This window comes from Leucoraja erinacea, chromosome 25, assembly GCF_028641065.1.
Source record: "Leucoraja erinacea ecotype New England chromosome 25, Leri_hhj_1, whole genome shotgun sequence".
Lineage (NCBI taxonomy): Eukaryota > Metazoa > Chordata > Chondrichthyes > Rajiformes > Rajidae > Leucoraja > Leucoraja erinaceus.
Window position 1 is genome coordinate 12,184,030 of NC_073401.1, and position 15,633 is coordinate 12,199,662.

At 41.1% G+C, this 15,633-nt stretch overlaps 1 protein-coding gene across 1 annotated transcript in view; it reads right to left on the reverse strand.

Moving 5' to 3' along the window:
* kntc1 (kinetochore associated 1) overlaps positions 1–15,633 on the reverse strand; it is a 120,292-nt gene that overhangs the window by 37,739 nt on the left and 66,920 nt on the right. Inside the window, exons 39-44 of the mRNA XM_055655690.1 lie at positions 15,211–15,374; positions 9,713–9,808; positions 8,496–8,624; positions 5,311–5,427; positions 1,382–1,491; positions 902–1,106 (exon numbers count right to left, since the gene is read on the reverse strand). Of these exons, the coding sequence (XP_055511665.1) occupies positions 902–1,106; positions 1,382–1,491; positions 5,311–5,427; positions 8,496–8,624; positions 9,713–9,808; positions 15,211–15,374 (821 nt within the window). The remainder of the gene's footprint in view (positions 1–901; positions 1,107–1,381; positions 1,492–5,310; positions 5,428–8,495; positions 8,625–9,712; positions 9,809–15,210; positions 15,375–15,633) is intronic.

Sequence of the window (15,633 nt, forward strand, 5' to 3'; positions counted from 1 at the left end):
ATTTAGAGGCAAAACTCAAAATTCACTCTGCCAGGAGTCTCACTGCTTATTCTACATGCCACCCACACTTTGGACTAACGCTACCCGACACTCGAAACTGAGTTTCCAATGGTTATTTATTCACTTCTCAACGCTTATAACCTGGCATGAAAATGGTCAGGAGGTGGCAGAGACAAAGGCTGCCATGAGGACCATGAAGGTACAGACAAAGAGGGGATCATCATCCAAGGAGTTTAAGGTCCCAGTGACTTCAGGTTTCTTGTCACATTCCTACTCTGGTAAACCAGACTGATTTACACAGAATGTAGAACAGTGCAGCACGGGATTGGGCCCCATGGTCCATAATATCTGTGCCGAACATGATGCCAAGTTAAACTGATCTCATCTCCCTGTACATTATCAATATCCATCTATTCCCTGAACTTCCGTGTGCCTATTTGAAAACCTCTTAAAAAACACTTTCATATCTGCCTCCACCACCACCCCAGGCAATGCGATCTCGGCCTCTACTAATCTCTGTGTATAAAAAAAACTTGCCTCGTACATCTCCATTATACTTTCCCCCTCTCACCTTATAGCTATGCCTTCTAGTGTAGGAAATTTTCACCCTGGGAAAAGGGTTTTGATCGTCTATATTATCAATGCTTCTCATAATTTTATATACTTCCATCAAGTTTCTCCTCAACCTCTGACCTTCCAGAGAAAACACTCCAAGTTTATCCAACCTCTCCTTGTAGCTGAACCCCTCTAATCCAGGCAGCATTCTGGCAAACCTCCTCTGCAATGCCTCCACATCTTCCCTGCAATGGCGCAACCAGAACTGCATGCAATACTCCAAATGTAGCCTAACCAAAAGTTCTGTAGAACTGCATCATGAATTCCCGATTTAACAAAGCATTACCTGGTGCAAAGCTCCACTCAAACTAATAACCAGGTCAGTTTTATTGTTCAGTAAACGCATGACTTCTACGGCTTTTTCCAAAAGTGTAGTTTGAGACTGTTTGACATCACATGGCTCCCCTTCACCAAGATGACCATTTGTACCGTGTAGAAGTAATGTCTCTATATACAACTGCAGTGCCGCATCGCTGTTCAGCCCAAAAGCTCTGAAAAAAATACATTAGACATTCAGCAATTAATTAGATTTCAATTTAAGTAACCAATCAATTCCGCTAATTGTTTTCAATACTCAAGATATGAACCCAGTGCCAAGAACAAACACAAAAGTCCGTAAGAAGTTTATTAAATGTTTAGAAAACACTAGTTGATTCCCGTATACTTAAACAATTGGTATAGTGACACTACAGATTCTAATTTCCACATTAGACAAACATCTTGATTGTTTAAATTGGTATTTTGAACTTCATGAAATCATTATTACCTGCAGTACTGCATTATTAGCTTGGAGTCCACGTTCGGATTCTGCACCAAAATAAGGACACATTCTTTTTTATTTGCTAGATTGTCCCTAAATGTTGACTGGAACAAGATCTAGAACGAACAGAAATTAATTTAATTGAGGGGGCATTTGTATTGTCATTAAAGAGTGATGAAAAAATGTCTGAAACTACACTAGACAATAGGTGCAGGAGTAGGCCATTCGGCCGTTCGAGCCAGCACCGCCATGCAATGTGATCATGGCTGATCATTCCCAATCAGTACCCTGTTCCTGCCTTCTCCCCATATCCCCTGACTCCGCTATCTTTAAGAGCCTGATCTAGCTCTCTCTTGAAATTATCCAGAGAACCAGCCTCCACCGCCCTCTGAGGCAGAGAATTCCACAGACTCACAACTCTCTGTGAGAAAAAGTGTTTCCCCGTCTCCGTTCTAAATGGCTTAACCCTTATTCTTAAATTGTGGCCCCTGGTTCTCGACTCCCCCAACATCGGGAACATGTTTCCTGCCTCTAGCGTGTCCGAGCCCTTAACAATCTTATATGTTTCAATAAGATCACATCTCATCCTTCTAAACTCCAGAGTGTACAAGCCCAGCCGCTCCACTCTCTCAGCACATGACAGTCCCGCCATCCCGGGAATTAACCTTGTAAACCTACGCTGCACTCCATCAATAGCAAGAATGTCCTTCCTCAAATTAGGGGACCAAAACTGCACACAATACTCCAGGTGTTGTCTCACTAGGGCCCTGTACAACTGCAGAAGGACCTCTTTGCTCCTATACACGACTCCTCTTGTTATAACGGCCAATTCTCTTTCCTCACTGCCTGCTGTACCTGCATGCTTACTTTCATAGACTGATGAACAAGGACCCCCAGATCCTGTTGTACTTCCCCTTTTCCCAACTTGACGCCATTTAGATAGTAATCTGCCTTCCTATTTTCTAGAGCCACTTCCTTAAGTACCCTGGGATGCAGACCATCAGGCCCTGGGGATTTATCAGCCTTCAGTCCCATCAGTCTACCCAACACCATTTTCTGCCTAATGTGGATTTCCTTCAGTTCCTCCGTCACCCCACATCCTCTGGCCACTACTATATCAGGAAGATTGTTTGTGTCCTCCTTAGTGAAGACAGAGAACACTTCCCCGGACTGAGTGGATTTTCCCTGGGTGCCCCAGTTTCCTCCCACACACCAAAAAACGCACAGATTTGTAGGTTAATTGGCTTCGGTAAAATTTGTCCCTGGTGTGCAGGATAGTGCGAGTGTACAGGGATCACTGGGCAGCACGGACACGGTGAGCCGAAGGGCTTGTTTCAGTGCTGCATCTCTAAACTAAAACTAAACACCATCGAGAGCCTGCTGACATACTGCATTACAGCATGGTATGGCAGCTGCACCATGGCAGACAGGGAGAGGCTTCAGAGGGTAACCAGGACAGCGCAGAGGATCATTGGTTGCCCTCTCCCCTCCCTGATGGACATCTACACCTCCCGCTGCCTTAGCAGGGCAAAGAAGATCACCAAAGACAGCTCCCATCCTGCGTTTGGACTGTTCGACCTGCTGCCCTCTGGAAGGCGCTATAGGTGCATCAAATCCAGGACAAACAGACTCAGGAATAGCTGCTTCCCGAGAATTATATCTACCATAAATTCAAATCCACACATGCACTGACTACACCGCCCAACAGGACTTCCATCTGTATATATGTATGTAGCGCCGTAGAATTTGTGCACCTATTCCCCCCCCCCATCTCCCTTCTGTTTTGTTTTTCTGTTTCTTGTTTTTTGTGTAAAATTGTATGTATGCACTGAGTACGAGCAGCTTTCAGTTTCACTGTACATGTATAGTGACAATAAATGGCATATCTATCTAAACAAAATCTTTCTTAGATCTGAAATGGACGACATAGAGGGCCACTTGACCCATGGAATCCATGCCGGCTCTCAGACCTTTCAATCTGTCTCTTTCTCTAACCTATTTTCCTGGAATCGATTCACTCTCATGTGCCCATCAATTTTTGATTCTTTTGCCATCTACTTCCATTAGGGGTACTTTCTAGCAACCAATTAACCTACCATGCAGAACTCTGTTGGGACTGGATAAAACTGGAGCACCCAGGGAAAATCAGGCAGGCACAAAAAAAATGTGCTAACTCGTTTATCAGGAAGTATTTAAGTATTATTTTCATTCTACTAAACAGAAGACTAATATCTGAGGTCAGGGTCAAACCCAGGTAATTGCACCAATACAGCAGCAACTTTAACGTGTGCTGCCCTCCGAACATGACATTATCTGCCAATAAATGAATTCCATCATCCAAATCATTCATTCTTGGTGAAAAACTGAGAATCCAATGCAGATCCATGGGGGAAACCATTTGTAATATTCCTTCAAATCAGAGAATGTTCTTGCAAAAGAATTACTGAAAATTAGCAAGTAAGTACAGCAAGAGGTCTGGAATGCAAAAGGTACATAGCATTCATTGAAGAGGATTTCGGTGAAAGAGTTACAGTGCCCTTCATAATGTTTGGGACAAAGACCCATCATTGATTTATTTGCCTCTATACTCCACAATTTGAGATTTGTAACAGAAAAAATCACATGTGGTTAAAGTGCACATTGTCAGATTTTATTAAAGGCCATTTGTATATATTTTGGTTACACCATGCAGAAATTACAGCTGTGTTTATACATAGTCCCCACATTTCAGAGCACCATAATGTTTGGGACACATGGCTTCACAGGTGTTTGTGATTGCTCAGGTGTGTTTAATTGCCTCCTTAATGCAGGTATAAGAGAGCTCTCAGCACCTAGTTTTTCCTCCAGTCTTTCGATCACCTTCGGAAACTTTTATTGCTGTTTATCAACATGTGGACCAAAGTTTTGCCAATAAAAGTCGAAAGCCATTATGAGACTGAGATACAAGAATAAAACTGTGAGACATCAGCCAAACCTTAGGCTCACCAAAATCAACTGTTTGGAACATCATTAAGAAGAATGAGAGCACTGGCGAGCCTACTAATCGCAAAAGGACTGGCAGGCCAAGGAAGACCTCCACAGCTGATGACAGAAGAATTCTCTCTATAATAGAGAAAAAGCCCCAAACACCTGTCCGACAGATCAGAAACACTCTTCAGGAGTCAGGTGTGAATTTGTGAATGACCACTGTCCGCAGATGACTTCATGAAAAGAAATACAGAGGCTACACTGCAAGATGGAAACCACAAGCAGTCATTGCATGCAAAGAGGGGGGGGGGGGGATATGTATAAACACTGTTGAACTTTCTGCATGGTGAAACAAACATGTATAAAAATGTCCTTTATTAAAATCTGACATTGTGCACTTTAACCACATGTGATTTTTTTTCTATTACAAATCTCAAATTGTGGAGTACAGAGGCAAATAAATAAATGATGGGTCATTGTCCCAAACATTATGGAGGGCACTGTATGTTGCCATGGGTACATGAAGAATTAGAAAAATCCAGTTTCAATGCAGTATGCCATGCTTGTTTTTTTTGTTGGCAGGGAGAAACAGATTGAGTCTTGATCTGTCATATTCACTTAACTGATGACATCTTATTGTAACTTCATAACCTTAAATGTTAGCTAATTCAATAACTCTATATATATCAGCAAAAAAAAGTCATTGGCCAGCTTCATGTATTTGAATTGAGTTGAACATGATTGTAGCACCCAGCAAACTGATCGCATTGAGAGCTAGGAAAGGAGAAATTGCTTTAAATTTATATAATGAACAGTACTATCATGAGTTGATTACACTAAAAATGTCACTTTAATTATTTACTGCAACTTTCATAATTTGAACATGGTAAAACATCCCAGTAAATGGCATTGTCACTTAAAAGTTCATCGTTTCGATCAAACACTTGATATTTAACTTACATACTTACACCAAGTTTACTGAGCTTCAGACCCCACTCTGCATCAACAACCAAGGCATTGAACTTCTGTTTTTGCTCCTCTTCCTGAAGTAAATCAGCCAGTTGAGCACCAACAATAGCAACCGCCTGAAATAGTACAACCACAATTGATGAATAAAAAACAAACTGCACAGCTTCTATTGGGATGTTCAGGATCAGATCCCATGTTCTATCAGCTGCTCCTCCAGCTACCAAGTGTTCCTGGAGCTCACTGAAAATGCATCTCAGTCCCAATCTGAACCCTGACTGATCCAAGGACCTGACAAGTTAGCATCACTGGCAATAAATCTCCATTCTGACTAAACCGTAGCAAAATCACACAAAAATTAAATTCTGCTTTACAGAAAGAATACATGGTCTCGTATCATTTTTATTTGAAGTAGAGCATGTTATCAGTAGCAGCCTTTACTAAGCCTTTAGTAAGTTGCCACAATAGATTATTGAACAAAATTAGACCAATGGTATTAGGGGTAATACTCTTGCTTTGAGGGGTCAGCGGGTTCTTTAAAAAGTCAAATACTTGAGTACAAAGCTTTAAGGTCAGAAGGAAAACATTTAAAGTAAAGGTGAAGGGCAACTTTTTTTTTTTACACAAAAGGTGGTGAGTGCCTGAAAAACTCTGTCAGGGTTGGTGGTTGAGGCAGATACGATTGTGGCATTTGAGAGGTTTTTGGATAGAGAATAAATGGAGGTATATGGATTACACGCAGGTAGATAAGAGATGGTCTTAGCATCATGTTCGGCATGGACATTGTAGGCCGAAGGGCCTATTCTTGTGCTGTGCTGTTATCTATATTACTAAAAGTCTGATCTTGACCGCTTTTGGCTCGCTGTGCTGTGATTTCTGAGAGAACGCCGCCACCTACGGCCCTCATTTTTGGCCACCTCATTCATAGCCCCCCTCCACCTTTCGGGACCGGAGGATTTTTCCCATCGGTGAAAAATCAGAGAGATATTAATGTTTTTTTTTTTAATCGCCATTCTCTCTGCTGCCCCCGCTGGCGGGGGGGAGGGACTATAAAACCCGGAAGTGGTGTGCCTCACTCAGTCTCTGCAAGATGGAGAAAGCCAGAGGGTCACGTCTCTCTGAGCTCTGAATAACACTGAACACATGTCTACTAAACTGTGAGTGCCCTTAATGTGGTTTGAAAATGAAAATATGGTTGGTTTGAAGTAAAAATGCACTGCAAATGGTTGTTTGGGTTGAAGTAAAAATGCACTGCAAATGGCTGTTTGGGTTGAAGTAAAAATGCACAGCAAATGGTTGTTTGGGTTGAAGTAAAAATGCACTGCAAATGGTTGTTTGGGTTGAAGTAAAAATGCACTGCAAATGGTTGTTTGGGTTGAAGTAAAAATGCACTGCAAATGGTTGTTTGGGTTGAAGTAAAAATGCACTGCAAATGGTTGTTTCGGTTGAAGTAAAAATGCACTGCAAATGGTTGTTTGGGTTGCAGTAAAATGCTCTTCAAATGGTTGTTTGAGTTGAAGTAAAAATGCACTGCAAATGGTTGTTTGGGTTGAAGTAAAAATGCACTGCAAAAGGGTGTTTGGCGGGGTTTGGGTTGAAATGAAAAGGCACTGCAAAGGCTTGTTTGGGGGGATGGGGGTTTGGGTTGAAGTGAAAAGGCACTGCAAAGGGTTATTTGCGGTGGGGAGGAGGGGGGGTTGGGTTGAAGTGAAAAGGCACTGCAACGGGTTGTTTGGGGTAGGGGGTTGGGTTTGAGGTGAAAAGGCACTGCAAAGGGTTGTTTGGGGGGTTGGGTTGAAGTGAAAAGGCACTACAAAGGGTTGTTTGTCTAAACTTGACAACTTCCCGTTTGCATTATATTGATTTTGGGTAAAACGCTATCACTTACGGCTGTGATTTTTGCCCATCTTACTCAGTCCCCCTCCGCTGATCAGGTGCAGAGGATTCTTCCCATCAATTAAAAATAAAAGTGTTATTAGTGTTTAGAAAATGTTGAGAATCTCTCTCCTTTTCCGGTGGAAGGGGGAGGGCTTATAAAACCCGGAAGTGTGAGTGTGGCTCAGTCTCTGCATGATGGGGAGGGAGAGGTTACAACTCTGTCTGAGCTGTGAATCAACTGGACAAACTGAATGTCTACTGAACTGTGAGTGTGGTGTTATGGTAGTTTCCCCTTGCTTGAAATGGTATGAAACTGCATTTGAATGTGGTGCCCTTGCACCCTGCATGAAATGGTATGAAACTGCATTTGAAAGTGGTGTTGTTGCACCCTGCATGAAATGGTATGAAACTGCATTTGAATTTGGTGGCCTTGCACCCTCCTTGAATGGTATGAAACTGCATTTGAATTTGGCGGCCTTGTACCCTGCTCGAAGAGGTAAGAAACTGCACATGCATTTGGTGGCCTTGCACTCTGCTTGAAATGGAATTTCAAGGAATAGCCGTGAGTCAACTGCCAGCCCACCAGCCGTGAATGAACCGCCAGCACATCAGGCTTGAGGGACTGAGCTGCCACCCCAAGAATCCATTTGGTCCACAATGTCCATACTAGCCCTCTGGAGACCAGTTGTCCCTACAGCCAACAACACCCATACCAGCGCTCCAGACAGACCCCCCACTGGCCACCAATATTGGAATTGGTGGAGAGGTGGAATATTGCGTCAAAGGACCAGCCCTCCCGTGTGAACATGGGACTTTAGTCTAGTATGTTCTATAATCATTGGTTAATTAGCGGAAAGCAGTAGGAATAAATGGCATTTTCAGTTTGGGATCCAATGAGACAAACATAATTTTTACAGAGCCTAACAGGATATATTCAGAATTAATGTTTCCTGTGGCTGAGGTGTGTACAATTAGGGATCACAGAGTTAGTCAGCACAGAGATGAAAAATCTCTTCGAGGGTAGTAAAGCTTTGGAAATCCCTACTCACAGCAGATGCGATGATTCAGTAAACTCAAGGCGGCTATCAATATACATTTAGAAATTAAGGGAATCAAGGGAATTAAGGAATACAAGACAGTGGTGCCAAAACAAAAGATTAGACATGATCTTATTGAACAGCAGAGAAGGCAAATTGCCTACTTCTGCTTCCTATACCTTATATTGTTTTGTTCTACATCTGGAAGTTGATAAATGCTTTGATAACAATAATACACGATTTAAGAATATATCACAAACTGTCACACGTACCAGAATTTTGTTAAAATTTTGCCGTGCATCGTTGATGATATTCCACAACTTCTCAAACACAATCGGCTTTGACAATAATAGGCAATAACCCAAGGCTAAATCAGTGTCAACCACACGACAGTTGAACAGCTGAAAAGTAAAAATCACAAGCTTTAATGCAAAAACATAACCTCAAGAAAAATGACAAAGGCACAAAATTATCCAACTGGCCAAAGTCTTGTAAAAAAAATCTGTAAACTGGGTTCCTAAAAATGCACGCTATGATTCTTTCAAATCAAAATAATCAATAGCTTGCATCAGAAATGAATGCATGTGATTAACAATCCATCTATATTTGTTTTTAAGGGGAATAAGTCTAACATGACCAGCTTACATTTTTTAGTATAATAACATTCTTCTTTCACAGACAATTCTTCTGCATTCCTTCAATTAACATGAAAGAACTGAACGAGAGACAAGAAATGTCAGAGACAAGACATTCATCTCAGAGTAATACTGACGGAAAGCCACAAATTATCCTCAGTGGCATCCAACACTCTTCCAATTTTTGTACAAGGCTGATATCTCAGCATCTATAAAAACTTCCAATAATAATCAGGGTGAGGAACAACTTTCTACTTATTGACATTTTAGCTCAGATTGATTTGTACAAATAGCTTTTGGGCAAGCCGCAAAAGGAACGTTTCCAATTTCAGTGATTAACTTGCATCAATTAACCTACTTTAACTACTACAATTTGCTTTAATATAGAATTTGAGGAGGTGAGGAAAATAAATTCAATTCCTTCTAATTATTGTTTAATTAATCTTAACCGAAACTGGTAAACTGAAAATAGAATCAGTATTAACCTCAACATGCAGTATTCCTCTTGACAGTAGTCCAATTTGGGAAGAATTTTCCAACATACCGACTGCTGATAACACTTACCCAACATTCAGACCAGAACTTCCAAAGTCCAATGTCCTATCTATGTTGGGATAACTTGCTTTAGATAGAAATACACTCAACATTAGTATTTTCAACTGTTTGAGGAAAGGGGAACTTGATGTGAAAGCATAAAGGAGAAAAAAGGAAGAGTAACAACAAACAGTTGTTACACATATGGACACATACAGTTGGAAATACACTGACATGTCTCCATAAAAATCAAATTAAATACTTGCCAGCATTCTCGAACGAATTTGGAAATTATTGTAGAATGCCTGGTTCAACTTTACCTTATGCAGCAATGCTTGAGCAATCTTCTGGACAATGGAAAAGGCCATGTTTCCAACACCAATGACAAAATCTTTTACTTCCTTTAAGCCTTGTCCCTCAAAGTTTCAAGAGAAAAAAGACAAATTAATCTCTTACATAATGAGTTACTAGCTTGGGATTCTTATAAAGATAATGGGGGGGGGAGGGGTTCCATAATTTCAGAGCACAGTGTGACGTTGGATAAAATACTTAATTTCAAAAACTAGTAAACAATTATCATAAAAATAATTTATAGCTATCATAAAAATAATTAGGTTGTTTCCCTTGACAACTGATCCCCATGAGTAACCATGATTATACCGAGCTCTTGTCAACAATCATAGATTTCCAGACCTGAATATTACAATTGTGAAGTCATGTATATTCATCGAACTGGTAGCCCACTTTCTGACAAATAGTTTGACCTGAAACAAAATGTTCCTTTCACTCTACAATAAATTTAATAGAATAGAGTCCAAGTTTACCTCTCCAGTAGAATTATCAGGCTGCGATCACTCTCCTCCTCTAAACAATTCTGCAGTTGGGAGCAATATTTTTTTTTTCTGAAGTTGTGTATTGTGAAAAGCAGTGAAAGTGGAATATTTTATGAAGTGGACTATAGAAACTATTAATTAATAGACATAAAATTACATCAGACTGGGAAAATATGTTTTGATACGATCACAAATAAGTTTTGTGCCCCAGTTGCAGCAACACTCAAGGTGCTCACCAAAATACAAGCCAAAGCTGACGACTTGACCAGCACCTCATGCAATTCCCTAAACATTAATCCCTTCAACATTCCTAAACATCATGACCAAATAACATCATGTAACACCAAATAACAACATTCCAAACATCATGACTAAACATATCTCTAAAAATGCACCGTGGCACCTCTCAAACCAGTGATGTCTATAACTCAGGTCAAACATAATAGGAACAAGGAATTGTCACCACCACCTATAATTCTTCATCTAAATTCCACAGCACCCCACAAAATATGTTGTTCCTTCATCATCACTGGGTCTGGAGTCTTGAACCAATAACATTATTGTGGGAACAATTTCACTACAACACCTTTCTCTTTAGTTATAAAGCAAGGATAACAAACACCAGATTATAGATTTTGGAATGATATTTTTGAAATATTTACAAAATTATTCAAGACAAGAATGGAACCTAATACTGAAATGATTATATTTGGTGTAATGGAAGATGGGAATAAATTGAACACATCTCAAAATCTATTCCTTAACTATGGTTTAATAATAGCAAAAAAATTAATGCTTAAATTTTGGAAGGTTACATCAATACCAACACTTAAAATGTGGATTGCAAGTATGTTGGACACCGCTCATCGTGAGGAAATGTGATTCCTCCTAATGGATAAATCAGACCAATTCATAACGAGTTGGTCTCCATTCGTCGTTTTATTTGGAATCATATGGTGAAAAGTAAAAGTGGCAGGCAGACAAAACCAGGGCAAAAATCAAAAAGGGCCACTTTTCAACATAATTGTATAAGGGGTAAGAGTGTTGTAAAAACAAGCCTGAAGGCTTTGTGTCTCAATGCAAGGAGCATTCGTAATAAGGTGGATGAGTTGAACGTGCAGATAGCTATTAATGACTATGATATAGTTGGGATCACGGAGACATGGCTCCAGGGTGACCAAGGCTGGGAGCTGAACATCCAGGGATATTCAATATTCAGGAGGGATAGAGAGAAAGGAAAGGGAGGTGGGGTAGCGTTACTGATTAGAGAGGGGATTAATGCAATGGAAAGGAAGGACATTAGTTTGGAGGATGTGGAATCGGTATGGGTAGAGCTGCGAAACACTAAGGGGCAGAAAACGCTGGTGGGTGTTGTGTACAGGCCACCTAACAGTAGTAGTGAAGTTGGAGATGGTATCAAACAGGAAATTAGAAATGCGTGCGACAAAGGCAAAACAGTTATAATGGGTGACTTCAATCTACATATAGATTGGGTGAATCAAATTGGCAGGGGTGCTGAGGAAGAGGATTTCTTGGAATGTATGCGGGATAGTTATCTAAATCAACATGTAGAGGAACCAACGAGAGAGCAGGCTATTTTAGACTGGGTATTGAGTAATGAGGAAGGGTTAGTTAGCAATCTTGTTGTACGTGCCCCCTTGGGCAAGAGTGACCATAATATGGTTGAGTTCTTCATTAGGATGGAGAGTGACATTGTTAATTCAGAAACAATGGTTCTGAACTTAAGAAAGGTAACTTTGAGGGTATGAGACGTGAATTGGCCAAGATTGACTGGCAATTAATTCTAAAAGGGTTGACGGTGGATATGCAATGGAAGACATTTAAAGACTGCATGGAAGAACTACAAAAATTGTTCATCCCAGTTTGGCAAAATAATAAATCAGGGAAGGTAGTACATCCGTGGATAACAAGGGAAATCAGGGATAGTATCAAAGCTAAGGATGATGCGTACAAATTAGCCAGAAAAAGCAGCATACCGGAGGACTGGGAGAAATTCAAAGACCAGCAGAGGAGGACAAAGGGCTTAATTAGGAAAGGAAAAATAGATTATGAAAGAAAACTGGCAGGGAACATAAAAACTGACTGCAAAAGTTTTTATAGATATGTGAAAAGAAAGAGATTAGTTAAAACAAATGTAGGTCCCTTGCAGTCAGAAACAGGTGAGTTGATCATGGGGAACAAGGATATGGCGGACCAATTGAATAACTACTTTGGTTCCGTCTTCACTAAGGAAGACATAAATAATTTGCCGGAAATAGCAGGGGACCGCGGGTCAAAGGAGTTGGAGGAATTGAGTGAAATCCAGGTTAGCCGGGAAGTGGTGTTGGGTAAATTGAATGGATTAAAGGCCGATAAATCCCCAGGGCCAGATAGGCTGCATCCCAGAGTACTTAAGGAAGTAGCTCCGGAAATAGTGGATGCATTAGTAATAATCTTTCAAAACTCTTTAGATTCTGGAGTAGTTCCTGAAGATTGGCGGGTAGCAAACGTAACCCCACTTTTTAAGAAGGGAGGGAGAGAGAAAATGGGGAATTACAGACCAGTTAGTCTAACATCGGTAGTGGGGAAACTGCTAGAGTCAGTTATTAAAGATGGGATAGCAGCACATTTGGAAAGTGGTGAAATCATTGGACAAAGTCAGCATGGATTTACGAAAGGTAAATCATGTCTGACGAATCTTATAGAATTTTTCGAGGATATAACTAGTAGCGTGGATTGGGGAGAACCAGTGGATGTGGTGTATCTGGACTTCCAGAAGGCTTTCGACAAGGTCCCACATAAGAGATTAGTATACAAACTTAAAGCACATGGCATTGGGGGTTCAGTATTGATGTGGATAGAGAACTGGCTGGCAAACAGGAAGCAAAGAGTAGGAGTAAACGGGTCCTTTTCACAATGGCAGGCAGTGACTAGTGGGGTACCGCAAGGCTCAGTGCTGGGACCCCAGCTATTTACAATATATATTAATGATCTGGATGAGGGAATTGAAGGCAATATCTCCAAGTTTGCGGATGACACTAAGCTGGGGGGCAGTGTTAGCTGTGAGGAGGATGCTAGGAGACGGCAAGGTGACTTGGATAGGCTGGGTGAGTGGGCAAATGTTTGGCAGATGCAGTATAATGTGGATAAATGTGAGGTTATCCATTTTGGTGGCAAAAACGGGAAAGCAGACTATTATCTAAATGGTGGCCGATTGGGAAAGGGGGAGATGCAGCGAGACCTGGGTGTCATGGTACACCAGTCATTGAAGGTAGGCATGCAGGTGCAGCAGGCAGTAAAGAAAGCAAATGGTATGTTAGCTTTCATTGCAAAAGGATTTGAGTATAGGAGCAGGGAGGTTCTACTGCAGTTGTACAGGGTCTTGGTGAGACCACACCTGGAGTATTGCGTACAGTTTTGGTCTCCAAATCTGAGGAATGACATTATTGCCATAGAGGGAGTGCAGAGACGGTTCACCAGACTGATTCCTGGGATGTCAGGACTGTCTTATGAAGAAAGACTGGATAGACTTGGTTTATACTCTCTAGAATTTAGGAGATTGAGAGGGGATCTTATAGAAACTTACAAAATTCTTAAGGGGTTGGACAGGCTAGATGCAGGAAGATTGTTCCCGATGTTAGGGAAGTCCAGGACAAGGGGTCACAGCTTAAGGATAAGGGGGAAATCCTTTAAAACCGAGATGAGAAGGACTTTTTTCACACAGAGAGTGGTGAATCTCTGGAACTCTCTGCCACAGAGGGTAGTTGAGGCCAGTTCATTGGCTATATTTAAGAGGGAGTTAGATGTTGCCCTTGTGGCTAAGGGGATCAGGGGGTATGGAGAGAAGGCAGGTACGGGATACTGAGTTGGATGATCAGCCATGATCATATTGAATGGCGGTGCAGGCTCGAAGGGCCGAATGGCCTACTCCTGCACCTAATTTCTATGTTTCTATGTTTCTAACACAATTGTAAAAAATAACTGTTTCAGGACTGGATGAGGGTTGGTCAAGATTATAAATAATGATCTCCTTTTCTTTTTTATTTTATTTTCTTTTCTATTTTCTCTCTCAACTTTCTTCATTTACTCGTTTTCTTTTTTCACACACTATATATTTCACATCTTTCTATCCTTTACTATCAAACTTCTTTTTCTTATTCTAATCTTTTTTCAATGTAGCAAAAAAAAAAAAAAAGAAGTTGTACATAAAATGTATTATGAAAATATATATTAGGCACTTTGGTGCCATATGACTGTACTTACTTCTAATAAAATAAAATATTAAAAAAAACAAAACAAACACCAGCCTTGCCACACAATCCAGATTGTTTTTAATTAAAAAGAAAAATAAATCACACATATTTTTTTACTTTGGACTAGAGATACAGCGCAGAAACAGGTGATTTGCCCACCAAGTTCACGCCGACTGGCACTCACCCCGTAGACTAACACTATCCTACACACTAGGGATCATTTTTAAACTTACCAAAGCCAATTAAGCTACAAACCTATACATCTTTCAAGTGTGGGAAGAAACCGGGGCACCCGGAGAAAACCCATGCAGTCACAGGGAGAATGCAAACTCCATATAAACAGCACCCGTATTCATGATCAATCCCAGGTCTCTGGCGCTGTAAGGCAGCAACTATTGCTGCGCCACAATGCCGCCCAACAGAACAAATAGAACAAACCGCCAATGCGCTAAACCAGGGGTAGGCAACCTACAGCCCCGTAATCTGAAATCATCCGGCCCGCAGGCGGTTTTTTTCCCGTAATCATCCGGCCGTCAAGACTTCCTTCATCTCCGGTACACCCGGGCCCGAGGCCGTGGCGCCCAGGCGCGGTGACGCAAGGAGTCCCGTGCTGGTGGCCGCAATTGCGGTGCCGCCGAGCACCGCGCTCTAGATGTGGCCCGCCATCCACTTACAGAAATGCATCCTGGCCCCTTTGCAGAACAAGGTTGCCGACCCCTGCTCTAAACTTACCTTTCTACCCAGCTCAGAATTCATAGTGTTTGAAATTAAATGTTGATGACAGATTCCAAAAGAGTTGATGGTCAGCTGCAGAGCTAGTTGTAATTGGCTGTACTCTTGCAAATTCTGTAATAGGTTGGTTATTGGTGTATAAATCGACTTCAAAGAGTTCTGCCCTGCATTTAAAAATCAATGTTTTTTTTTTAAAGATCTATACGTGTATAAACCATACAGTAAAATAGTTTGGGGAAAAAAAACATGATTATTTCCTTGTGCCTTGTTATGGAGTTCACATTTTCAATACCGATTTAAAAAACTGTACAGTTGGTAAATTTACTATTTTCTCTGTCAGCGATACACCATCGCGCATCAAGTTTTTCTATACAGTAAGCTGACCTAAATGATCGATAAGCATTGCTGGCTGAATGCCGAATC